This window comes from Desmodus rotundus, chromosome 1, assembly GCF_022682495.2.
Source record: "Desmodus rotundus isolate HL8 chromosome 1, HLdesRot8A.1, whole genome shotgun sequence".
Classification (NCBI taxonomy): domain Eukaryota; kingdom Metazoa; phylum Chordata; class Mammalia; order Chiroptera; family Phyllostomidae; genus Desmodus; species Desmodus rotundus.
The window spans coordinates 98,926,590-98,951,913 of NC_071387.1; the positions used below are offsets into that span (position 1 = coordinate 98,926,590).

At 59.2% G+C, this 25,324-nt stretch overlaps 2 protein-coding genes across 2 annotated transcripts in view; both read right to left on the bottom strand.

Annotated features, from left to right (window-relative positions):
• On the bottom strand, window positions 1-10,063 carry CCDC154 (coiled-coil domain containing 154). Its single transcript, XM_045189637.2, has 18 exons — window positions 9,942-10,063; window positions 8,116-8,200; window positions 7,518-7,825; window positions 7,242-7,431; window positions 6,981-7,027; window positions 6,563-6,658; window positions 5,964-6,087; window positions 4,043-4,144; window positions 3,836-3,964; window positions 3,638-3,762; window positions 3,162-3,288; window positions 2,948-3,085; window positions 1,821-1,940; window positions 1,658-1,734; window positions 1,139-1,256; window positions 710-796; window positions 238-422; window positions 1-136 (listed from the first exon to the last, which is right to left on the bottom strand). Exons 1-18 carry the CDS (start codon window positions 10,061-10,063, stop codon window positions 10-12), a joined length of 2,307 nt encoding a protein of 768 aa, XP_045045572.2. The 3' UTR covers window positions 1-9.
• Window positions 8,938-25,324, bottom strand: part of CLCN7 (chloride voltage-gated channel 7) — a 27,328-nt gene continuing 10,941 nt past the window's right edge. Inside the window, exons 3-25 of the mRNA XM_053927841.2 lie at window positions 23,696-23,767; window positions 23,487-23,552; window positions 22,882-23,014; window positions 22,502-22,611; window positions 21,652-21,732; window positions 20,889-20,951; window positions 20,709-20,792; window positions 19,785-19,878; window positions 19,446-19,510; window positions 18,777-18,893; window positions 17,672-17,726; window positions 17,125-17,185; window positions 16,489-16,627; window positions 16,003-16,096; window positions 15,071-15,240; window positions 13,717-13,768; window positions 13,354-13,481; window positions 12,989-13,074; window positions 12,471-12,600; window positions 11,742-11,810; window positions 11,469-11,645; window positions 11,055-11,135; window positions 8,938-10,861 (exon numbers count right to left, since the gene is read on the bottom strand). Of these exons, the coding sequence (XP_053783816.1) occupies window positions 10,775-10,861; window positions 11,055-11,135; window positions 11,469-11,645; window positions 11,742-11,810; window positions 12,471-12,600; window positions 12,989-13,074; window positions 13,354-13,481; window positions 13,717-13,768; window positions 15,071-15,240; window positions 16,003-16,096; window positions 16,489-16,627; window positions 17,125-17,185; window positions 17,672-17,726; window positions 18,777-18,893; window positions 19,446-19,510; window positions 19,785-19,878; window positions 20,709-20,792; window positions 20,889-20,951; window positions 21,652-21,732; window positions 22,502-22,611; window positions 22,882-23,014; window positions 23,487-23,552; window positions 23,696-23,767 (2,214 nt within the window). The 3' untranslated portion in view covers window positions 8,938-10,774. The remainder of the gene's footprint in view (window positions 10,862-11,054; window positions 11,136-11,468; window positions 11,646-11,741; window positions 11,811-12,470; window positions 12,601-12,988; window positions 13,075-13,353; window positions 13,482-13,716; window positions 13,769-15,070; window positions 15,241-16,002; window positions 16,097-16,488; window positions 16,628-17,124; window positions 17,186-17,671; window positions 17,727-18,776; window positions 18,894-19,445; window positions 19,511-19,784; window positions 19,879-20,708; window positions 20,793-20,888; window positions 20,952-21,651; window positions 21,733-22,501; window positions 22,612-22,881; window positions 23,015-23,486; window positions 23,553-23,695; window positions 23,768-25,324) is intronic.

The following is a 25,324-nucleotide window of genomic DNA, read 5'->3' on the forward strand; positions in this document are numbered from 1 at the left end:
CTGGCATGTTTATTTCTGGCAAGGGGGCAAGGATGTGAGCCGGTGGGCAGGCTCCTGGCCAAGGGACCTCTCCAAGACTGTTCTTGGCCTCCGCCGGGCCACCTGGTTCATGAGGACCGCCTTCCACTGCAGCCACCTGCCCGGAAACATGGCTTATGGCCCACTGCCCTTGGGGCCTCCCCCAGCCCCGAACCCAGACCCAGAGGGGCCTCCAGAAGGCAGCTCCCCACTGCTCACCTCATAGCCTGATACACGCCCCAGCGGTTCACGGGGACCACCTCACCAGAGGCCACATCCTTGATGAACTGCTGTCTCACCAGGGACATGAAGACCTTCCTGCTGCCCAGCGTCGGGGCCCACGGGCCCTCCTCACTCCACAGGCGCATCAGGCACTCCCTCAGCGCGGCCATCTCCTCCATGCGCTGAGGGCAGAGGCGGGGGCGGCATGGGGGGACGCAGGAATGGGAATGGGGGTGGGACATCACACAGGATTATCTTCTTCTGGGCAAACCAGGGCCTTATCTGCCTGGAAATGCTGCTCAGGCCAGACTTGCAGACAGACAGATAGTAGGAGGGGTGGGCAGGCTAGGAGGGGTGAGGGGGCACTGGGACCCAGGCTCTGTAGAGAAAGCAGCCCACCCTCCTGGCCGGGGAGCCCCTGGGGCTGCAGGTGGAGGGCCTGTCCCACCAGTACAGGGCTGCCTCTCACCAGCTTGGTTTCCGAATTAAACTTGAGATTCTGGATGGTCTTGTTGTCCTGGATGCTGTTTTCCAATTTCATTATTTGGTTCTGAAACTAAATACTGCCTCCCGTTTGTGGACATGGAAGCAGCCCCCACCCGAATCCCCCAGAGGAGGAACTGACCTCTGACACGTGGGTCGTCACCCAGTGATGGGACAAGGGGACATCACTCAGCCCAGTGATCAGGTGGGACCCGGCCAGTGCCCGGGCCGCTCCTTTCACGGTGATCACTGATGCCCCCAGTGTTGGAACTTCCAAAGGCTAAGACGTGGGGAGTCCCCCAGCAGGATGTCTGTGAACCTCCCGGGGGACCCTCCACAGGGGGCTGCCCCCTGTCTGAACCAGATGCCCTCCCCTTCTTCTGAGTGGGACGGGCCTAGGAGTCCGGGAGGGTACCGTGGCCAGCTTGCCCTGGATCTCAGCGATCTTCCGCCCAGGGCTGCCCTCCCTGAGCAGCTGCACAGACGACAGCAGAGCAGCCAGCTCCCGCCGCAGGGCCCCAACCTCGAACTCTCTGTGGGAACAGGGAGCCGAGGCTGCCAGGCTCTGGGGCACGCCCTGAGGTGAGGGGCAGGGTAGGTGGAGGGAGGAGGTTCTGGGAAGAATAAGGGGCACTCGGCTTCGCCACCCCTCCAGTGGGGGCTGGGGTCACCAACGGGTGAGGGAGGGAAAGACTTGGGGGTCTGTGCAGGCTGCCCCCAAGGGGGCCAAGTCGGGCCTTGGGAAGGGTTAGGGCTGCCACAGGTGCCGGAATCTCACAGAGCAGCACCTGGGAGAAGCCCAGTTGGTGCCGCAAGGTGATTCTCAGTCAGCTGTACCTTCCTAGCCCACTCCCTGACGGTCAGCTCAGTGGGGCCCGCTCCCCTTCCCAGGGGCCACGGTCCTACCAGGCTTCTGCCGGGAGCTCAGCCTCACCTGGCTTTGCCCTCGGCAGAAATCTTGAGGTCGGAGTCGCTCTTGTGTAGGACACACCTGTCAGAGACGGCTTCTATCTGAAACAGGGCAGAGGTGGGGGTGGGCTGGTGGCTAAGGGCGGGCACGGCAGGGGAGGGGAGGCGCATCCCTGGCCCTCACCCACCTGCCAGGGCAGGCTGTCCACTGTCTCCCGCACCTCCCTCAGGTACGCCTGGGCCTCCTTTTGACACTGGGCCAGGCCCTCCAGAGATCTCTGCTCTGCGCCTTCCCACTCAGTCTTTGCCTACGACACAGACATCCAGTGAGGCCAGAGCCTGGACAGGGAGGGTGGACAGACAGGCTTGACACGCCGGACTCACACGCTCACACACCTCACACGTCCCAGACCACCCCATCAGGCACACAGCAGGCCTCGCTCAGCCCCTTCCCCACTCCAGCCCCAGCTGCCCCTGGAGTCAGTGGGGACAGGGACACAGAAAAACCACCTGCCCACACTTGCAGGAGAGGAGACACAGGGCAGACCCAGGGGACCTGGCCCCACAACCAAAGGGCACACGTGTGTTCACAGCAACGCCACCCGCATTGCTAACAAGGGCAGCAGCCCGGTGTCCACTGGCTGACAGACAGGCGAGCGGCGGCCCCCCCACGCGGTGGACAGTGCTCAGCCATGGCGGGGAAGGCACCCGTACATGCTGCACCACCAATGTACTTAAAAAAGTCACGCTCTGTGGGGGAAACCAGACACAGAAGGTCACATAATGTGTGACTCCATTTCTGTGAAGTGTCCAGAACTGGCAAATCCAGAGACGGAAAGCAGACAGTGGGCGCCAGGGGCTGGGGGGCAGCGCAGAGAAGGCTGGTGAGGACAGAGTCTCCTTTGGGGTGACGAAAACCTTCTAAAGTGGTTGTGGTGGTCATTGTACAACTCTGAATATACATAAAAACCTAACTGAATTACTCATTTTAAAAGGGTGAATTTTATGGTATGTGAATAAAGCTATCACAAAAAAGAAAAAAAACCCCAAGGGGCAGATTTCGCCTTGCTGGCCCCTCTGTGGAGCCCCCGTGTGATCAGGTCTCTGGGGCCTCTGAAGGTCTCAGCAACTGCCCCTGGGCTGCCCCGCTCTGGGCAGGTCTCCCAGGCACAGGGTCACCCTGGGCTTGGCAGCAAGCTGTCACTGGGTATGTTTGGGACCTGCTGGTCAGGCTTGTACCTTTCGGAGCTGGAGGGGAGCCGGGCCCTGCCCCCCCACCTCGGCTGCCTTCCCCCAGGTAGCAGGGCAGCCTTACCTCGCACAGCCTTTGGGTCAGCGTCTGTTCCTGCAGGTCCAGCCTCCAGCTCAGGGCCAAGAAGTGGTCACTCAGGTCCCTCACCTGTCTGCCCAGCGCAGCCACGGACCCCTCCAAGGCCTGGCTCTTCTCTTGGAGCTGTGGGAGGTCAGGCTGAGCGGGAGTGTACGTGGGGATCCCAGAGGAGCCCTGACCCAGCCCCTGCGGCCCTCACCAGCTCCAGCGTGCTGTGCATCTCGTGCCGGGCCAGCTCGCTGGCCAGCCGCATGGCCTCCAGGTTTTCCTGCAGGTAGGCAGCCAGCTCCCCAGCCTGACTTTCCTCCAAGCATCCCTTGGTGTCCCTGCGGGTTGGTGCCACTGAGAGAAACTGTCCCTCAGCTGAGGCTGGCCTGCCCCTCAGAGCTGGGCCAGGGAGGGGAGCCTGGCTGCCGGCTCCAGAACCTTCCAAGAGACCCAGTGGAGCAGAGGATGGGAGTTCATCACAGGGGCCACCAAAACGGGGCTGTGTCCACCATTGCCACGCTGAGTTTCCCCATGAGGGGCAGGCTGGGATGGGCAGCTACTCTGCCCCGGTCACCCCACTGGGCCTGGCGCTGGGCTCAGGAGGCTGGGACCTGGGGAGAGGGGCCATTTCGGTCCACCCAGCCTGACAGGTCTGTTCTCTCCCCACTGCTCTATTTGGATACCCACCGGGCCTTCTGCTCGGCCAGGAGGACACGGTTCAGCGACACCTGGTTCTGGCGCACAAACTTGGTCAGCTGGACGACAGCCCTGTCCAGGCCCCGGCACTGCTCCAGGAGGTAGCACTCTTCCTGCTGTGGTGCAGGGGTGGCCCTGAGACCCGCGCCGCCCCCGACCAGGTGCCCAGCCCGTGCTGTAGCCACCCACCTTGCACTGCCCCCGCAGGGCTCGCACGCGCTCCTCCGCCAGCTCCTGGAGCTTTTGCCACCTGCTTTCCAGCTCCTCCCGCAGACCGCTCTCCACCTTCAGCCGTGTGCTCTCAGAGGCCTTCATCCTCTGCGAGAGACCCCTCCATTGCTGCAAGCTGGGTGAGCAGGGGACACGGCAGAGCCCCACCAGCCTGTAAGCTCCCACCTTCTCTAGGGCCAGGAAGCTCTTCTGCAGGAAGCCACACAGCTTAGCCTCCCTCTTGAGGAAGCGAAGGCTCATCTCCTCACCCAGTTTGGTCACCTGGGCCTGTGGAGGGCGCACACAGCCACTGTGCTGCCACTTTGAGGGGTGCCCTCTTCCCACCGCCATCCCCCCCACACCATCTTGGATTGTTTTCTTGCCTAACCATCTCCACAAGGGGGGCTCTGGGTCCTGTGTCCCTGGCTGTCCTCGAGCCTAGCAGAGCTGGGCCGGCCACACCCTCCTTAGGAAGAAAGGAAAGGCAGGCAGGGGTCACGTGTCTCAGCAAAGGGCCGTGAAGGGTCTGCAGGCCATGCTCATGCAGGTCCAGGACACACTCGGTGCCTGAGTATTGGCCATGAGGCGCCTCTTGGGAAGAAGGCACGGTAGCTACTACCAAGCCACACCCAGAGCTGGCCGCCTAGGCACGGGTGGTCGAGTGCATGTGTGAGCACACACTGGTACACACGTACACACAGGTGTATACACACACACACTGATATGTACACTTGTGCACACAAGGGCACACATGGACTCAGTGTACCCATGCACATGTGCAAATGTGCACGCACACACCCTTTGCCCAGACAGGGGCCCTTTCCAGCTCTCTCCTCCTTCTCGGCTCCCTTCATGCTGCACCAAGGGTCTGAGGGACAGGGGACGGGGGAGTCAAGGCCCACCCTGGCCCTGTCTCCCTGCCTAACACACCCCCAGGGCAGGCGAGGCTCTGGCAGGAGGCACCTTCTCCAAGGCCACAGAGCCCTCTGGGAAGCTCCTGCAGCCCCCTGGGCAGGTGAGCAGCAGCCCTTGCCGGCTTCCCTGCCCGCCCGTGCAGGATGACGCAGAGCGGGGCTGGCGAATGATCTATAAAGAGCCAGAGAGTAGATGTTTCAGGGTTGTGGGCCACGGGGTCTATGTCACAGCTCCCAAGCTCTGTGGCTCCAGTGCAAAAGCCGCTGTGGACGACAGCAGACAAATGGGAGTGTCTGTGTGCCAATAAAACTTTATTTACAAAGCCAGGCGGCTGGCCATCGCTTGCAGATCCCAGCTCTAGAGCGGGCTTAGGGAAGAGGCAGGCATCCCACCAGGTGCCTGGCATATCAGGAATCCGTGTAGCTCCTGGCTGGTGGGCAGCTAGCAGTCTCTGGAGGGAACCGAGACACTAACTCCCTGGAGGGCAGTGGGAGGGAAGCACTGCCAGAGCTGAGCAGCTGAGTTATGTGGGCGGCAGCTGGGGCCTCCCTGGTGTGCAGCGCAGTCCCTGGTCTCTATTTGCAGATCAGAAGAGGCTGCCCCATCCCCTGCCCCACCTCCTAAGGGGCCCCACACAGGAGGGGAGACTGCACCAGCCCAGAAGGACAAGCACTGGGAGATGCCTCTTCAGGAAGGTAACTTCCACTTTGCACGAGGAAAGCACCAAGGTTGAAAATGGCCAAGGAAGGGGCTTTGGGCAACAAAATCCTATTTCTAGATTTGGGTGCTGGTTACACAGAAAGGGAGGAGGAGGAGCAGCGGCTGAGCTTGTGCTAACAACAAAACTTTCTGTGACGAGGAAGGTGCTCTATCTTGGTGCAGCCCTAGTCGACAGCCACTGGCCACACAAGGCCACTGAGTGTTTGAAATTTGGCTCAAGTGATGGAGGCACCGAGTTTTAAATTGTCTAAAATGTTAGCTAATTTCAATACACAGAGTCACCTGTGGCTAGTGGCCAGTGTATTAGACAGCATAGGCCTTGGGGATCACCCCCCAAGTCTGATCACGTGGAGGGATGACAAAGATAGCTGGAGCGAGGAAAGAACCCGTAAGGACAAGGACATAGGCTAGGCTGGGAGCACGGGAGTTTCCTTCCAGCTGGACCCTGTCACCCAGCACCCTGCCTGGGTACCTGCAGCCTGGCCACCTCATGGTCCATCTTCTGGCTGGCCTCCTCCTGGCCCCTCTGCAACGCACTGCAGGCCACCTCCCGGTTCTGTTCCTCCTGCTCCAGCTTCCCAGCCAAGTCGGCCAACCTGGGGGCACAGGCCAAAGGTCACGGCAGCCAGGCCAGCCAGAGGGCCTGGCTGGGGAGCCACAGGGAGGCTGGCGGGGCCCTTGAAGTTCAAGAATCCTTCTCAGGCAAAGGCCTACATGGGGGTGGGGAGTGGGGGACTAGGCTGACCTACAGGCCTTTGGAGCAGGAGATGCCTAACCTGCCTGAGTAAACAGAGAGAGGGGGCAAGATGCTGGCTTCCTGTCCCCACCTGGGATGGTGGGAGCTGGGCCCTGGTGAGCAGGACCTATGGGAAAGGGGAAGGGTTGGGAATCCCCGCCACTCAAGTCTCTTTTCCCACAGAGGATCTGTCTATAGGGTGTCTGAGGCCCCTCGTCAGTCAGCAACTTGGCACCGAGGGTGAGTGAACACCTGCCCTGCTTTGGTGGCTCCCACACAACCACACACAGCAAGTCCAGCACCAGCCCCTGGGGAGGGAGGAGAGCGCTGCTCACCTCAGGTTGGCCTCCTGCTCGGTGCCCTTCCGCTCAGAGTCCTGGAGTGCCTGCTTCCTCCTGATCTGGGCCAGAGCCTCCCGGACCTCCACCAACCTGGCACACAAGAGCCGCTTCTGCCTGGGGCCTGCCCAGCCAACCCTCCTGGTGGCCAGGAGAAGCCCAGAGCAGGCTGGGCAGTCTTCAGGGGCCTGGGGCCCAGCCAAGGGCCCCAGCAGCAAGCTCCCCACCCCCTGAGGCTCACACACACCCAGAGCTTTTGAGTTCTGCCACGGGCATTTATGGCTTGCCTGCACACGATAACCAACTGGGGAAACAAAACCCTGTGGGCGATGCCCCAATGGGTCCTGCACCAGCCACTGCTTTCCCCAAACCCACATCCCCCTTGCTGAGGCCTGTCCCACGAACACGGAGGTACCTCTTGTCCAGGGCCTGCATCTTGTTCTGGTTCTGGGGGCTGGGGAACTGCAAGGACAAGGGCGTGGGCTGACCACAGGCCGAGGGCCCTCACAGCCTGACCAGCACAGACACAGCTTCTGGGGGTTCTCTGGGCTCCCGGCCTGGGCAGCAGGGCTTGAGCTGAGTTCAGGGTCCAGGACATAGCTGCCCCAACACCAGGGAAAGGGGGAGCTTGGCTTGTGGGTGGGGATGAGCCGCCTTCCAGCCAATGGTGGCTCACCTCCAGGGTCTCCTTCTCAGGCGCCCAAGCTGCCTGTTGTACCTCCCGCTTCAGCTTCTTCAGCTCTGCGGCTTGCAGCTGCACACTGGCCTGTACCTGGCGCAGCTCCTGCAGCAGGCTCAGTGCGGCGTGCCCGCAGTGGTCCTTGTGTCTCTGTAGTGATGCCACCTCAGCCTGCAGGCTGGTCACCCTAGCCAGAGAGAGAAGTACGCCGAGTTGGCATTCATGCGTGGGGCTGACATGTGGGTCTCCCAACCTGCTCCCCACAGGGCTCACCATTGCTTCAGCTGCTTCCAGAGCTTGGGGGTGTCCTGCTCTGGGACAGAGGTGGTGGATGCGAGGTGGCTGGACTCATACCTCCCTGAGACCTCCTCCAGACTCAGGGGCTCAGGGCTGGCCAGCCCTTCCTCCAGGAGGAGCCCCAAGTCCTCCAGAGTAATAGTGCTTAGCTGGGAGGGGGGCGAAGCCCCAGACAAGCGGTTGCTATCAGCCAGCTCTGCAAGAGGCACCTTCAGGCTCACCACTTGGCCTTCTGGGGTGACAAGGGATGCCGGCTTCCAGATGGAGTTTAGGGTAGGCACACACTGTCACTGAGTGTGCCTACCAAGCTCACTGGGGCTCGATCTGCTGAGTGGCATGGCCCAGCCCAGAGAGGGCTTGGCTCTCATTACTCCACAACAGGAAGCTTAGGCTCAGCGATGTGAACCCCCGCCTGAGAACACACAGCACTGGACAGCAGAAATGGGAGTGTCCTCCTTGGTCAGCTCCAAAAGAAGCACCCAGGCTGTGAAGCAAATACAGCCTGCCCAACCCCTATGCGGTCCCCTCCCTGGACTGTCTTCCTGGCCTCAGCCCCAGCTGGCACCTGGCTCACCTGATCCAGCTTCACCAGCAGCCACGTCTTGGGCTTTGGCCACTGCCAAAAGGCCCAGGGCCAAGTGCCCCGTGACTGCCCAGCGCTGGAAACCGGGGTGGTTGGGCCAGGGGAGTAGCGGGAGGGAAGCAGGGAAATGAAATCTGAAAGGCCCCAGGACCCCTTCAGGGGGACACACAGGGCATGAAGGGGTGAGCTCCTGTCCTCACATCGCAACTCCTTCCGAGACAATACCAAGGCAGGCAGGGCAGTGAGGGCTCTTCTGGAAACTTCTTTTCCTCATCAGAACCTTGTGACTTCCCAGCTCAACTGCCAGTGGAACCCGAGTCTTCAACTCTCCTGGTCCTGCAAGACCACCCCAACCGCCTGTTTCTGGACGGATCTGAGGGGGCACTGTTCAGCCAGCCAGAGGTTGGGATCAGGAGACCTGCAGCCTGGCCCGGGCAGGAGGGCTGCCAAGGAGCGATCGCTGGCGCTACAGCTGTTGGGCCAGAGCAGGAAGGCTGGGACCCCAGACTGAGCACAGCCAGTCCTGCACCTGAAAACAGCGGCCCCGGGGGACCACCCAAAAGCAACAGGACGCGCCCTGACCGGTGCGGCTCAGTGGGTCGGGGATCATCCCACAAAGAAGGCGGCCTCTGGTTTGATTCCTGGTCAGGCCACATGCCTGGGTTGCGGGTTCGGTCCCTGGTTGGGGTGTGTGTGAGGCAATCCATCGACGTTTTTCTTTCCCTCCTTTCCCCTCTAAAAATAAATAAAACCTTTAAAAAAACTCAGTGACATTAACTTTCTTAGCAGCTGCAGTAAAAAAGCCAAGTGGAGTGAATTTCAATAGTCCATTTTATTTAACTCAGTTCATCTAAAATATCACCATTTCAACATGTATTTAATACAAAAAAGTGAGCAAAATGCTGTACTTGTTTTCTCCACACCGAGGCTTCAAAGGCCAGTAAAGGTATTTTCTCTCACTTCAGGGATGGACACACCGGCCCGGGCCCTACCCAAGCCACCTAGACCCGCCCCCTGAGGGCTGGCTGGGGGCTCCGTGTGACAAGGTGAACACTTCGGTCAACCTCCTCGGAACCACACCACACGCCTCATGGCCACGCACAGCAGCAGGGAGACAGCCAGCCCAGACAGAAGGGCCTCTGGGGAGGTGCCCCCCACCCGACTGTGGCTGCCCCAAGAGCAACACCGCCCAGGTGTGTGAGTGAGGGTGCAGTGGTTGGCGCCTGGGGGGCTCCCTCCTGTGAGGTGTGTAAGGGCCGCAGCTGCACACCACCTCCAGGTTTCTGGATCTCTCATCGGCGTCTCCCTCTTAGGAGTGTCCACCCTGGGGTGCTGCCCACCTGCACCACACACTGAAGGGGGCCTCACCCAGACATGCCCACCCCACGCTGAGCGGGGACAGGAAGCTGGCACAGGCCTGGTCTGGTACAGCTTCTTTATTTCTCCCGTTCACATCCCACACAGTGGACACCTGCCCCTCTGCACCCCCACCCACCACAGAGACTCCCCACCAGGCAGGGCCTGTGATTCAAGGCCCCACCTCCTGGTAAGGGGCTGAAACCAAGGTGCAGCACCATCAGCTCACCACAAACGCATCTGAATCACTCCATCAGAGATGGGCTGGGGACTTGGGAACCACCTTTTAAAAAGGTCCTATGGGACTAGTCCCCACCTGGCCTCAGAGGGGCACAGTGTCTCGGCTCCAGGCTCACCAGCTCATCCCAGGGCCCACCCACCAGGATTGGAATCACAGCTGCCCAGGAACATCACCGTGGGCCGGGGGTCCTCAGAGGCCTCTGTTACCCTCCCCACCACACCCATGCTGAGAAGACCCGATTTCCCAGCTGCTGTCCACGTGGTGGTGACAGGTGTTCATCTGGACTCCAGCTCCAGAGGGCTCGGGGTGACAGAAGCGTGGCAGGACTTGGTTCAGGCCCATGGCGGGTTCTCAGCTTTCCTTTGGCCAAGACTCCGTCACAGAGCCCATGGCATCCCAAGTGAGGGTGCAGCCCAGGGGCACGCGTGCTGAGCTGGGAGAAGAGCCAGCTTCCTGACAGAGCCTGCTCCAGAGTCTGCTCTCCAGGGCTGTCCTGCTGGCCCAAGCCCTCACCCTGGGGCAGCCAGCTGGGCCTATTGCCTCACGGCCACAGCATGAGCTGAGGGGGCAAGGCCAGAGGTCTCTACTGTGGCCTTGCACCACCCAGGCCTCCAGCTGGCAGTGTGCAGGTAGCACAGTCCTTCTGGGCCAGCAAGGAGGGGAACGAGGAGCAAAGAAGCAGAGGTAGGGCCCTGCCCTGGGTGCCTGCAGCACTCACACCCATGGGGCCCAGCTCACTTGCTGTCGCTGTCTCACACGTGTGAACACACACACAGACACACATACAGAGACACACGCACACACAACCTCTCACTGGCTCTCAGGAAGCGAGCACTTGCGTGAACATCTTATCCCTGAAGGTGAAGAAACAGGAAGAGGGACAGTGACATCCAAGGGGCTGAGGCAAAGGGGAGTGTGTAGAACACTGACAAGGCGCCCACGCGACGGTCACGCTCACACAGGCTGGGTCATCCCTGAGGTCTGGAGGACAAGGATCAGCTGCTGCCCGAGGAGTGAAGTGGGGACCCCAGGTGAAGTGCCAGGGCCAGGATCTCATGTCTGGGCCAGCGAGAGCTCCTCCAGGCCCCCCTTCCCAAGCCGGTACCTGGCCAGGTCTTTCCTGGTTACCAGTCCGACTACCTGTGGGAACAAAGCCAGGTCATGGGAATCCAGTGGCCCCACCTCACCTCTGGAAGCGTGAGGGGAAGTAACAATTTGGAGGAGACCCGAAGTAGGCACAGGGCCCTGAAGAAGCTGGGAGCAACTGTGCACGGGCGGCCAGGGCAGGTGGGACGGGAGGCACGGGGGCCCTCTGCCCTCTATGGCTACTCACCTGATTGTGGTTGTCCACTACCACCAGGTGCCTGAGGCCCAGGGCCCGGAAGAGCTTGAACACCCGGGGGAGAGAGGCCTCCTGCAACGTGGGCACAGCCTCAGCTTGCCTGTTGGCCTGGACTGGCCTCAGCTGAGAGCAGAGGCAGTGCCCAGCAAGCTCAGGGTCGGCTGCCTCCCATCACACCCACCACTGCCAGGACAGCCACGTGTGTTCTAGCCCACCCCTTCTCCACCATGCCTGCCCCGCCTCCGTTGTGCCGTTGCCATCTGGCTCCACAACCACCCCTGTCCCCAAACCTGGCCCTGAGTGTGAGGATGGAGCTCTCCCCACTTTTCTGCTGACTGCACACCAGCCCCTCCCTGGCAGGCCACTGAAGGCGACCTCCTGACCCTGCAAGTGGGAATCGGGTACCTGGGGCACCGTGTAGGGGGAAGGGTTCATGAATTCAGAGAGGTCCATGGTGCACTCGCGCTCATCCTGCGACACATGGATGGACTGGATGGGGGGGAAGCGTGGGTAGGCGTCCCGGAAGTCCTTTAGCCTCAGCCTCCGCTGTACCAGGCCCCTGTTGGACCGCTCGACAAACACCTGCGGGCAGCAGGCAATGGGCAGGGGGTAGTACACATCAACACCGCAGCACCCAGCCTGGCGCCTCCCGCCACCTGCAGGTGCTGAGGAGCTTACCTTGTGCTTCAAGAGGACAATCAGCTGGGAGCGCAGAATCAGGCCCTGGAGCCGGGCTGACTGCAGGCCCTGCGGAGAAGCTCAGAGGTGTGAACGGGAGGGCAGGCAGTGTCTCAGCAGCAGTTCTAGGACATCTGCTCAGTGACCCTGGCTCTAGCCAGGCTCCCCATCACGCCCCTCGTCAACGTGTGGCACTGCCTACTGGCGCTGGCCTTGCCAAAGGCATTACACTTACATAAGCCTGTTAATCCCCACACGCCTGGCAGGGACGGTGGGATCCACAACACAGGGCGAGGAACAAAGCGCCCCGGTGCCGGGGCGAGACGCAGACCTGGCCCCGACGAAGCTCACCCCAGACCTTCGGCAGCACGTTACTGCGCGGGCCACACACTCTGTCAGGGCCTCTCCTCACAAAGGCTGCGGCCACCGCCGGCAGCGCAGTTCAGAGCAGGAGCATGAGTGCACGAATGTGCCACCAAACCCACCCACAGGGACGAGGCTCCCACAGCCATGTGGCCTGGCTCCTTTCACAGCGGAATTCTACCATGAGCCCAGACACGGGGCCTCTGTGCCCCCACAAACCACACCTGCCCAACATGCCCTGTCTGACAGGCACACGGGGAAGAGGATGGCTTCCCTGTGAGGTCGGGGGAGGCAGGAGCTGACCTGAGGCTACTGGCTCCTGGGGGACAGCACCCAACCCAGGTCTCCCCACCCAGGTCCTGGTACCTGGGCGTCATCAGTGGCCTCCACCACCGGGAACCCATTGTGATTGGATGCCGCGTTGCTGAGCACATCCACGATGACGCCCACTTTCTCCCTCCTCCGCAGGCAGGTGACTGGTGTGCTCATTACCTCCCTGTGGAAGAGCGCACACTTCCTCCACTGTCAGCCACTTGGCAACTAACCATGTGACCACAGGGTTCCCAAGCACCCTCTCTGCACACCAGGGCTGAAGTTCAGCAGGCATGAAGCCGCTGGGCGCACTCGGCCAGGAGATGGGGATGTAGGAAGCCCGGAGGCTGCAGACCCCAAGTGCTGCCTTGGGAGAACTAGTCCCAGGGGCGCCTGCAGCCCTGACACCTGGACATTTGCACGCCGGTGTGTGGCTGCCTTCCTGCTCCTGATCACCCACACTGGCCCTGCCCGAGCATCAGCACCACTCACTGCCCCCAACCTAAGTGTGAGGAGGAAGCCCCAGGCCCGCAGACATTCAGCCTAAACCGAGACGGGGGGCAACATGATACCTGGCGGTGAGCGAGTGTGAGGTAACTGGGGCTTCCCAGTGCAGGAAGGGCACGCTTTGTAGCTGGATGTGCATGTCGTACAGGCCCTGAGGAGGGGCAGGCGTCACACACACAGCACTGACACGGGGGGCAGGGGTCCCAGGGCACAGTGACCAGCCGCCAAGGGAGCGACCCAGGGAGGGTTCTCAAGCGCACTGTGCCGGCCACCAAGGCAGAAGCTGGGGGATGGTTTCGCAGGGGCTCCCATCCCGCCACTACTGCTTCAGAGCCCGAGTCCCCACGTCCTCAGGATCTGAGACCATGGCATGGGGATGGGACCCAGAGCGAAGAGGAGGGGCGGGCCAGCCTCTCCCCACCAGCTGCACCTCAATGAAAATGTCTCCTACGATCTTGGCCGTCATTAGGACCAGCATGATGGGGAAGCCGTAGGTCACGTTGCTGGTGGCCTCCATCATGATAACTGTCAGGCTTAGTGTCATCCTCACGATCCCACCTGCCCGGATAGGGAGAGGTGGGCTGGGGTGAGAAAGGGGTGGTCCCTGTAGGCCACTCCCCCTGGCCCCTCCCTGCCCACGTTCTGTGTGTAGGGCCTGACCCCACCCACTCAGGGCTCAGGTGCACCCTTAGGAAGTGGCCAATGCCACTAAACTGAATATCCAGCCTTCAAGCTCCAATGAGGTACCTCCCTCTCCTGACCTTGGGATGCCCTCCTGGCAGACAGGACTCACCCAGCTGGGCAGCTGCTCCCATCAGGGCATACTTGCCGGGGTCTGCCCAGATCTGCAGGGATGACACAAAGGTGACATTGGGTGGCACCCCCCACCCAAGCCTACCATTTCACTGACACTACCAGAGCCTGCCTGGGCCCAGTAATTTCACATCCAGGAGAGTCTGTGCGCACACGTGCAAAATAACCTACATTTCCTCAGAAACAACGCAAGTCTGGAACTACCCCAGGAGTGGCCCGATCCAGGACACCCGGAATGGGTCATGCCATCTGCAAATGCTGGAGAACTCGCAACACGAGACCGGAGGGCAGCCTCGGCATGCGGAAGAGGTGTGTGGGGAGGGGGCACACAGGTGCGTGGGGAGGGGGGCCGGCACGGTATGCGCGGTGACCGTCACCTGTGCAGAACACCCGCACCACCCCAGGGAGCGCATGGAGGAGTAAAAATCTGACACATAAAACAACACGGATGAACCCTAGAAACAGAGAGAAGCCAGATGCAGATGGTCACATGGTGTGTGACTCCACGTACACGAAGCGGCAGAATAGGCCAAGTCCACCGAGACAGGATGCAGACGCTGGGTGGTTGCCAAGGGCTGGACAGGGGCCTGGCAGTGAATGCTAACGGGGACAGGTTTCTTTCGGGGGTGATGAGAATGTCCTGAACCTACACAGTAGTAGCGTCTCACACACTGAACACACCAAAGAACCAATGATTTACGCTTTTAAGGGTGGGTTTAGAGTACGTGAACCACGTTGTAACTGGAAGACACAAAACACCGTGTCTGACAGGAAATCGGAGGCCTGAGAACAGCGTGCCCCAAGTCTGCAAGGCGGGGAGTGGTGGGACAGTGCGGGAAAGACGTGCCCGCCCTGTTTACAGCTCTGTAAAAATCTTACTTGAGTAACTAAAGAAAAAAAGGGAATATACGAAAAATTGAGGCCAGCTGCCCATGCGGGCAGGCGGGAACAGGGAGGCCACGGAGGCCGAGTGGCATGAGGCACAGCCGGGAGCACACACAGCCAGCCACCCCTTCCACAGCTGGGGTGCCCACCCAGGGCATCCAGTCCTTCCACGTCACCTTCCTTCACCAAAACCCCTGAGCGCGTCTCCTTGGTGTCATCTCTGGACCACACACAGAGACAGCCACACTAATGGTGTGGCCCTAGCAAACAGCAGCAGCCAGAACACTAAGGCCAAGTGAAACGGCCAGAGGCTCTGATGCGCTGACCACCTGCACCAGGAGCCCACCACCCCCACCACAGTGGCTCCGCACCTGGGGCACCAGCACTCGCACTTCCCCCCAGCCCAGCTCTGGTCCTGCGTGCTTGGGGAACAGAGACCCCCCACTTACTGCGGCCCCGGTGAGGTAGGACAGCGAGATGCCAAAAAGCCGACCCCAGGCGGCCCCAATGAGCAGGGACGGGATGAAGACACCGGCGGAAACCGTCAGCCCATACGTCCAACAGGCCAGGAAGAAGTAGACGAGGGTGAAGAGGCCAAGGGTCACAGGGTTGTAGGAGCCTAGTAGAGAGGGGCTGGCCAGGGCCTGTCATACAGCCTTGTGCCCAAGCAGGGCTGTCTGTCCAACCACCCACCTGGTCGCAACCTTGGGGTCATATCCTGACCCCTACACACCCTGATGAGCCCCCTGAAGACTCCCCATTTTCAGAGGCCAGAGCACCAGGTTTTGGAGGCCGGGGCCTCTGAGGTGGGAGGATGGTTACCTTGCCCAGCTGGGGCAAGGGGGGCCCAGCACCTCTGGCAGCATGGGTGGGAACCTGAGGCCAGGAGAGGGTGTCCGTCGAAGTCTGTGTACAAACAGTTGGCATCACAGAGCAGACCACCTGGGGTCAGGGGAGAAAGGCCGCCGGCCATACTCTACACCAGATAGCTTCCAGACACAGGAAGACACCAAGCGAACCCTGAACTGGCATGTTGGGAGGCCTGGTGCCAACTGCTGCCTTCGCGCGATGCTTTCTAGAAAGAGCTTGGCCTTGCCTCACGTTTAAATGCCTTTCTGTTCAATTTTGGGGGCTCCTGTCACAGGCACAGAGGGTAGGGACCAGGAAAGTCCTGGCGGTCTCATCTGTGACAGAAAACCACTGGAGACAACCTAAGGTCCCTGAGAGGCGGGATGATGCCATGGAGCAGCCCAGCAGAGAAGCCTGATGCCACCTATTCTGGCTTTCACGCTCAAGGGTCTGTGGGTTGTTGAAGACCAGGCCAGGGTGGGCAGTGCCCCATGGGGATGTGCGTGAGACAGCACCAAGCACAGGCACGCACCTGGGGGGTCATGGAAAAGGCCAACCACGCTCTTCTCTGGAGTGTTGAAGAAGGCTGCAGCCATTGAGTTGTACTCGCCATCTGCACAGAAGAGCTGCAAGGTCGGGAGAGAGAATGGGCCAGTGGAAGGGGCGGTCCTGGCCAGCACCAGCACCAGCCACATGGCAGGATGGGGTCGGGTTGCTGCCTCAGAGGGGAGGCAGGCTACATTTCTCAGGTCCATACCCACAGCCCCCACGTCTGAAGTCCTTCATGGCCCTTGTCAGGCTGCCGTTTTGGGAGGAGGACTGGGTGAGACTCCAGCTCCACGTAAAGCCAGCTTTCCTGCCACCCAGCAGGCTGCCTAACCCTCTCAGAAGATGTACCGGTCTATTTAGCCCAGAGCTCCAAAGCTCTGCGGTGTTAGCAGCCCTTCTGCCCGGAGAGGGGAGTGCTCCTCCTCGGAGGACCTGTCCTGGCTCCCGCTTAGTGGGTCCAACCTCCTACCTGGAGGGGGTAGGACACAGAGCTGCCCTGCAGCGGCTGGCAGTCCCGGGATGAGTAGATCAGCACAAAGGCGACAGTGGCTGTGACAGCAGCCACCAGCATGGCCTCAATCACCTGGAGGCAGGGCCGGTGGATGTACCTAGAACAAACACTGAGATGAACCAGGCCTCCGGACACCTGGGCAGTTGCCACGGCAACCTAAGCCCGTGACTCACAGTGCGGCTGATACAACATTGATTAGGAGGGTGACACAGCCCATGCAAGCACCAGTCCACCCAGACTCCTGCACGTCCTCAGATAATCTCCTGGATGCTCCCCAAGGCATTTAAGTCGGTGCAAGAGGACGAGGAGGAAGTGCTTCCCCAGGCCCAGGATCCACTCCCACAGACTCCAGTAATGGCTGTCCCAAGGGCAAAAGCAGCCGTGCCAACCCACTCTGCCGAGGGTTAAGATGGCCCTGGGCGGGCCAGGCACTAGCCTTACCCCACCTGTCCCCAGGCCATATACTGGTCTGTCCCCTTCATGCACAAACCATCACAGAGGAATGCACACCAGCATATGGCCTTCTATGTGGCCCTGTGGGCACATAGCCCACGAGCACATGTTCGCTGGGGCCGCAAAACAGAGGTTTCTCACCTGATTCGAAACATCGTCAGCCAGTAATTCAGTGCATTGAACACAGCCCCAAGAACACCACCTGGGATCGGGAAGGAGCCACGTATAAGGGACACGAAAGAAGGATGGAGGCTGCCCAGGCAGCAAAGGGAGGAGGAGGGGACAGGAGGGGATGGCCAGTCTGGGAAAACACCTGTTCTCCACCACTGCACCCTGGTGGACAGAGGGGCTTACTTCTGAAAGGCTTTGCCTTCCTCTCAGGGAAAAGGTTTTCAGAGTGATGAACGCTGTCCAGGGCCTAGTCTACTTTTTATATGGCTTTGCCAGTGGAGCAGAGCTCCGGTGTCCCTAAGGTGTGGATTTCCTCCCTGGGTGGCCCTGGAGCAGCAAGCAGAGTGTGGGGGCCGCAGACCTCTCCAGCCATGTCAGAGCGAGCCCAGGCCTGGAGCCCAGCAGGCTCTGACCACACCACATGCTTTGCTCCTGCTGGGAGGTGCTGGCTGCCATCTTGAGCGATGGGGAAGCATGGGGCCGGGCGGGGTGGTGTCCTGCTTGGCACGGCCCTTACCCACCACTCCCATGGCGATGAAGATGGGGATCTCGTGGATCGTGTACACCATCGTCTGTGCAAAAAAGAGCAGACGTTCTGTGAGGAAATGTGTCGTCAGCGTCTTGCCCCTCAGACCAGACTCGACGCCTGGATGTTCTACACATCTGTCACATGCATGGGAACCCTCCGGCACTCTCACGCAGCGCTGTGGCGGCCCCCCAGGAAGCACGCTGGGTATTTGGGGCAGACTGCGTGACTTCTCACACGGGCTGGTCTGCAAGGTGCTGGAAGGCCCTGTGAAGCTTTATCTCTGTAAGGCTTTCGCCTGCTCCTCACCCAGGCACCCGTCCACCTGAGAAGGGGAACGGCCCGAGCTCTGACAGAGGGAGCGTCGAGGAGGACAGGAGGAAGAACCCTAGGAACACGTGTAGTGACTCGGACAACCCAAAAGCTCCAGCATGTCCCTGTGCACGGACATCCTGGGAGCGATGTTCCGGGAGTAGGTCCTCCTTGCAGTGTGCGGTGTCCGCGGTGCATGGTCCAGGCCTCCCCAGGGGCCCCAGCCTGCTCCTGCTCGCCCTCCATAAGCTGGAATATGAGTGCCCCGGGCCCCACAAATCTAGTATCAGTGTCTAACAGTATGCGGACGGCCGAAATGTCCCTGGGCTCCCCCTGGTTTAACAGGGCACCCTAGCCTGCCCAGCCCAGTTGGATGTGTGCTTCCCTGGAGCGTCTCTGGTCCCTGGTGCTTGTTGTTATTATTTTTTAAGATTTTATTTATTTTTTTTTAGAGAGAGGGAAGAGGAGAGAGAGAAAGAGGGAGAGAAACGTCGATGTGGGAGAGAAACATTGATCGGTTGTCTCTCACACCCCCAGCTGGGGACCTGGCCTGCAACTCAGGCCTGTGCCCTGACTGAGAATTGAATGGGTGACCTTTTGCTTTGTGAGACAACGCCCAACCAACTGAGCCATGCCAATCAGGGCCCCTGGTGCTCATAAACAAGAGCTCAATTTCACAGCAAAGAAATGGAGTTTCCCAAAAGTCCAAGTTCTCAGGCTGACCCTTGGGCACACAGCCACGGCCCCACACCAAGAACCAGAAACAGCGAGCGGGACACGTTACCTCCGTATCAAATCTTCCAAAATTGATGAGGCCCGGGCTGGACAGGTCCCAGATGTTTCCATGGTAAATGCTTAAGACAAAGTTCAGTGTGAAGGTGGAAATCATGGAAGCAAAGAACTGTGGGCACAGAGACAAACAAGCACCATCAAAACAACAGTGCCCACCCGGTGAACCCCTGGAGTGGGGAGGGGGCTGCCTCTCCTCTTGTCATTCAGGAGGCCCTTGGAGGCCCTCCAAAGGCGAAAGGGAAGGAATCTGGAGCCTCAATGGCCAGACCCCTCAAGGCTGGGTAAGCCAGGCAAGTGTGGGGCCTCTAGCTTTTGCTGGATGAGTCTGGGGCCAAGCCAGGGCAGAGCTGAGGGAAGGAGGTGTGCAAGGGTTGGGGGTTCCCAATGAGGAGCTGGAAGAGAAGCAGATAGAACAGTGAGCACGACTGACAGAGGAAGGGCAGGTGGTAAGAGGAAGCAACACCTCAGGGTCAAGTGAGGCGCCGAGGTGGCCACAATGACCCATGGGGGGGCACGGCTCCCACCACGGCTCAACAGGAACCTCGGGCAAGGGCACCCAAGTGTGGACCCAGAGCGTGGTGTCCACTGGAACAGAGGGGCCACTGAGGTCAGAGGTGGGCACTGCCCGACCTGGGGAGAGGCGCCACAGGTGGGCACTTACAATTCTCCATGTCAGGAACTGGTTCCAAAAGGAGGCACCTTCCTCCAAGCTGAAGAGGACCCCGCCTGGAATGCAGCGGCCCAGCCCTGAAGTTCCCACCCAGGCACGGGGAGCCCCAGGCACAAGGAACCCATGCCCTCAGCCCCTCACACCCCAGACCCAGGGCACCAAGCCCACATCAGAGGCAGCCATGGGGCTTCTTGGGAGGCACCCCACATTCTCATCACCACCCAGCACCCAAGTCTGCAAACACCTAGACTATTCCCTCACGTGGCAGGGACAGCCTGGCTTCCCCAACACAGGCAGTTACCTGTCAGACCAAGCAGGGCCCCCACTCACCCACAGGGGCCCCAAACGCAGCAGACACCCCAGCCGCGGCTCCTGCGGAGACAAAGTCCCGCTTCTCCGTATCTCTGCGGAAGTACTCGAAGATCTGATACAGGACAGAGTAGACAGGGAGAGGGTCTTAGCCGGCTTCTCCGGGGGCACTTCTCACAAAGGCAGATGGTTGGCTAGAGGCCACCAAGGCAGGGGCCAAAGGGAGGGGGAGGGAAGGAAGGAAGAGACGAGGAGGAGGAGGAGGTGGGCCAGAGAAAGGGAGTCTCTAGACAGTCAACTCATCAACTACCAGATGCACAGAGACTGAGAACCAAAAAGGTGACGAAACAGAACTCCCCCGCATACCAACATACGAAAACGAGAGGTCCCACCCAAGAATTAAACTTTATGATCTGTGCGAGAGACGCATTAAAAACTCAAAACTCCACCAAAAGACCTAATGAAAACGGAATGAATGAAACACTTAAGCGTGTTCTCAATTTAAAAAGACTGTTCTGTAAAAATGTTAACTGTCTCTAAATTCATATATAAATTCAGTGCAATACCCATCAAAAAGCTGGTGGTTTTTTGGTGAAACTTGACAAAATTATTTCGAAGTGTATCTTAAAAATTAAGCATCTTTAAACTGTAGGCAGGTCATTCCTGACCTTTCCAGGTCATCCAGCCCTTGGAGAAGCTGTTCACAGCTGCAGGCCATTTCCTCAGAAAAGCGCACGTCCACACAGCACACTGAGAGTCGGGTTCTGAGCCGGCTCCTTGGGCGGGAACCGGGAGAGCTGCCCAGGGCAGGCCACTGGGGGGACCCTCAGATTCAGTGTCAGGGACGGTTCTGGCAGAGCACACCTGTACGGAGCAGGGGAGACCCTGCTCTCTGACACACACAGCTACCCTTAAGCTCAATATCTGTACCAGGAGAGAACTCACCTTGAAATCTCGCTTCAGCGATGTGGACCTCCCCTGGGAAATCCCAGCTGCAATCACAGAGCCCGAGTGAATCATCGGCCCCTCCTGGGAAGCACAGGACAGCCCGCGTCAGGCAAGTTCAGAGAGCACACGGATCAGAGGGGGACTCAGGCCAAAGCGATGCCCCTCGGGCCCCATTACCTTTCCCACGGCCAGTCCCCCCACCACGGACAGGATCACACCAGACACTTTGATCACCAGGGTCTGGAATACAAGGGAAATGCGTCAAGTCCCTGATTAGAAGCCACACAGCCTGACAGCCTGAGCCACAGTACTGCACCTGAAGCGACACTAGTAATGTAAGCACCCCAGCCCCCATGAGTGGCAAACAAGGCACTCGGAGGCCCCAGCGCGACCCTCCCCTTGAGGTCACACTGCTCCCCCGTGTCCACCACCGGGCCCCCAGGCTCCCAGGAGCATCTGCTCCCCAGACGGGGGCAAGAGAAAAGCATCAGCAAATCCCAGGCTGAGACAGGCAGATCGAGTCACTGGAAATGGCCATGGGAGAAAGCCTGACTTCCCAACCCCCTCAGAATCAGCATGCCATCAAGAACACTGAGCATAATGAGTATTAAGAAAATTTTTGACAAATGGAAAAAGCCCCTCCCTCCAAACACAGGTACTCTCCTTCTGGAACATTAACCACCGTGGAGAACTTCCACACGGCTGCGATCACAGCACGCACGCCACTTAAGCATTGTGGTGTTGTTTAAAATATGCAGGGAAAGCTTTTATCATTTTCCAAAGAAAGTTTACATAAAATCCGCCAGTGCGTCTACACACAGGTTTGTCAGCGGCACACAGGACGGGTCTGGGCGAATCTTGGCGGTGCGGGTGGACGACAAAAGCTTCTAACCCAGCGCAGAGCCCCCACGATGCTCCCAGTCGAGGTTCACCTTCTCACCTTGAGCCGGACTACGTGGGGGATCTTCACTCCGTTGAGGAAGCACTTGATCTGGGGGATCCCGCTGCCAGCAGCGACTGGCTGGAAGGAGAAGGAAGTGAACACAGAGCTGGCCAAGCTGAGTAGCCAGCCATAGGCCCAGGGAGACTCAGCCTCATGGTGCTCGAGACGGGGGGAGGGGACAACGTGGAACTGGATAGAACAGCTGCCTGGGGAAGGGGCTTCTCACTTTTCCCCACCCCAGACGCAGAGCAACCACTGATGGGTTCAAATGTTATGGGATGTGGGAGGGGTTGGGAATGAAGATGGAAGGAGGCCCAGTGCCCCCTAATGGGGAAGGAGGCAGGGGACAGAGTGGGAATGTTCTAGGACAGACGGGAGGTACAGATCATGTACTAGCTGAGAGGAATCAGGGTTCCTTGAACTCCCTGGGGGACAATGCACCCCAGGTAGAAGCTTCTAGATGTTTTCCCCTCTTTCTTCTAACACCTCAAGACAAGGGAAGAGCAAAGAGGTAGGCCATAGGAAGGGCTTCTGGGAGAAGTCCTGGAATGAACGGCCCCTAGGAGGGTCTGATCCCCTCAGGTGGGGGAGGGAGGGGGGTCCCCCCTCACCCTGGACCACTGGGTTGGGTCAACCCTGCAATCCCTAGGGACCCCGTAGACATGGGTTGTGTGCTTCCCCCCATGGTCCTCGCTGTGTAAGGTGCTAGGCAGGGAGGCCCAGATACACGATCTGTTCTTACTGAACTGTGTAACATCTGCACCAGTGTGACCACGCAAACTCACTGGCAGAAGCTGCAGGAGCGCCAGAGGAGCTCCCGCCACCCAGGGCTCCCTCGTGGCCATACCTCTATGAAGGCAACAATCACGGAGCCAACCAGCACAAACGCCGAGTTCAGCGTAGCCCACAGCAGGAGAGAGAAGGACAGTCCCCCTTTCTCTGTGAACTTGTCGATATCTGGGCTCATCAAGGAAGACTATTAGCTACACCATCAGAGGTGCCACACCCCCAGCCCGCCACACCCTTGTGCTAACTGCACATCTCAGAGACATTCCATACCCAGCAAGAGATGCTACCTGCCGCCCAGGCCCACCTCCCCCAGTTGGAGGGCAAATACCTAGGGACGCTTCCTGTTGGGCCCACTCTGGGCTGCACGGCCACTCGTGGGACCCTATGCTCTGCTCTGAGCTCCACCTGTCTGTGCTGGGCACCTTCTGATAAGGATACTGTCCTTGACAACCTTGTATTTCAGGCCAGCCAGGTTCTCCACCATGATGTCGATGAAGCAGGCCACGAGCCCCGTGAGGATCCCTATCATGGCACAAATGACCCAGCGCTTGATCTCCACCGTCCGGAAGGCCTGCGGGGGAGGCACCAGCCGGAGGCGGGTGCAGTGGCAAGACATCAGTCACAGGCTGCTCCGCCGACAACACGACTGGCCTGGCATTGCGCAGGCCACCTCCATGCACAGTGCACTGTGCTCTGCTTCTCCAGCGCATGAGGGCAGCCTCTGGTCAGTGTCTCAGAGACGACGGAGCCCTGGGGCTGGGGGTTTGTGTCTGGGCCTTCCCAACCAACCCACAATTAGTTGTTGGCATCGTGGATGCCGTAGCTGACATGTCCGAGACCAGCCTTCTTTGCTGTATCTGGGATATGACACAACACCCTTTCCTGCACCAGGTGCTGGGTGACACGAACCACAGCCCACAGCGCAGGGACCGAGGACAAAGGGGAGAAAGAAGGGCACACATCGCCATGCCTAGGTACGAGAGTAGCATGAGACCGGCACTTGGGTCACCAGGGCAGTGTCCAGGCTCCGGCCCCAGACTCACCATGTGGTTGATGCGCCTCTCCTCCTCCAGGAACAGCTGGTTCTCACTATTGTCGTAGTCCAAGCTCTGCAGACCGGGGTGGCAGAGACAACACAATGACCAACCTCGATGTCCCAGGTTCACATCGGGCAGCTGGCAGGCGTGAGGCTGGAGAGGGGAGGAAGTGCCTGGGGCTGCATAGGGCAGGGGCACCCAGGGAGGAGGCCCACCTCATATTTGAGGGACAGGAGCTTCTCGTTGTGCGGGATCTCCTTGGGGAAAGGGTGAGAAGGGTCCATCTCCTACAAGGGAAGAGGCAGAGCCGGGCGCTGACAACCTAGCACGCTGAAGAGTGAAGCACAAATGGGGAGCGGACGGAGCACGTGTCCACTCGTCTCACAAAGCCGCTACTCTCCTGACCCCAAAGCTAGACACGGATGCCAGGAGAAAGGAAACCCACTACAAACGCACATCTCTTGTGGACAGACACAAAGTTCTCAACAAGACACCAGCAGGGTGGATCCCGCAACACACCAGGAATGCAAGGGTGATTTAACACCTGGAAATCAACTGGAGAATACATTTTTGGTCTTTGTACCAATTCCCGGCACCTGGCTCCTAAAATTCTGGGCATCTCTGGGTAGTATCTTTTGGGGGCTAACGAGATGGAGGGAAGATGGCAGTCCCCAGACTTTAGGATGGAGGATGGCTGCCAGAGAGACCCGGTGTGATTAGAGGGCGGGAACTCTAAGTCCTAACCTCCATGGACGGTATGGGCTGGAGACAGAGCTCGTCACCAAAGACTTTAATCAGCATGTGTAATGGAACCTCCATGAAAACCCTAAGTGAGGGGCTGAGGCGCCTTCGGACTGGTGAACACGTGAGGGGCTGGGAGAATGCACTCCCGGAGAGGACACGGCCGCTCCGCACCCTTCCCGCACCTTCCCCGTGCAGCTCCTTACTGTCTGCAGTTCCCCGGATGTGGCCTTTATGACAGATCAGTAAACAGAAGTGAAGTGTCTCCCTGAGTTCTGGGAGCCCTTCTAGCACATTATGGAACCCGAGGAGGGGTCGTGGGAACAGCAATTATTTTTTTTTAAGATTTTATTTATTTTTAGGGAGAAGGAAAGGAGAGGAGAAAGAGAGGAAGATATGCCAATAACGTGTGAGAGATACACGAACCAGTTGCCTCTTGCATGCCCAAAAGTGGGGACCTGGCCTGCAACCCAGGCATGTTCCCTGACTGGGAACTGAACTGGCGACCTTTTGGTTCGCAGGCCAGCACTCAATCCACTGAGCTACACCACCCAGGGCAAGGGAACTGCAATTTATACCTTGTCAGTCACAAGCACAAATGACAACCTGTACCTACGACTGGGGTCTGAAGTGGGGCGGTCCTGACCGAACCCTCAGCCCATGGGGTCCGTGCCAACGTCGCGCAGTGTCAGAATGAACTGACTTGTGTGTGGGCCACCCAGGCGCTACCTGGACAAACAGAATTAGCTGGGGTGAGGAAAAACACCCACACTTTGGTGTCAGAAGTTTATGAGTGAAAAGTTTAATGCCATTTTAACAGAATAAAGGACAAAATATACATGATCTCAACAGATATACAAAAAAGCATGTGACAAAACTCAACTTCTCTTCATAATTAAGATGCTCAACAACTAGGAACAGAGGGAATTTCTTCAACCTGCTGAAGGCAACATCACACTCAATGGTGAAAGACTGAGCTTTTCCCCTACGATCAGGACAAGACAAGGAAAGCTCCTCTTGCCACTGCTATTCGGCCTTGGCCTGGAGGTTCTACTAGAGCAATTAGGCAAGAGAGTGAACGAAAAGGCATCCGGACTGGAAAG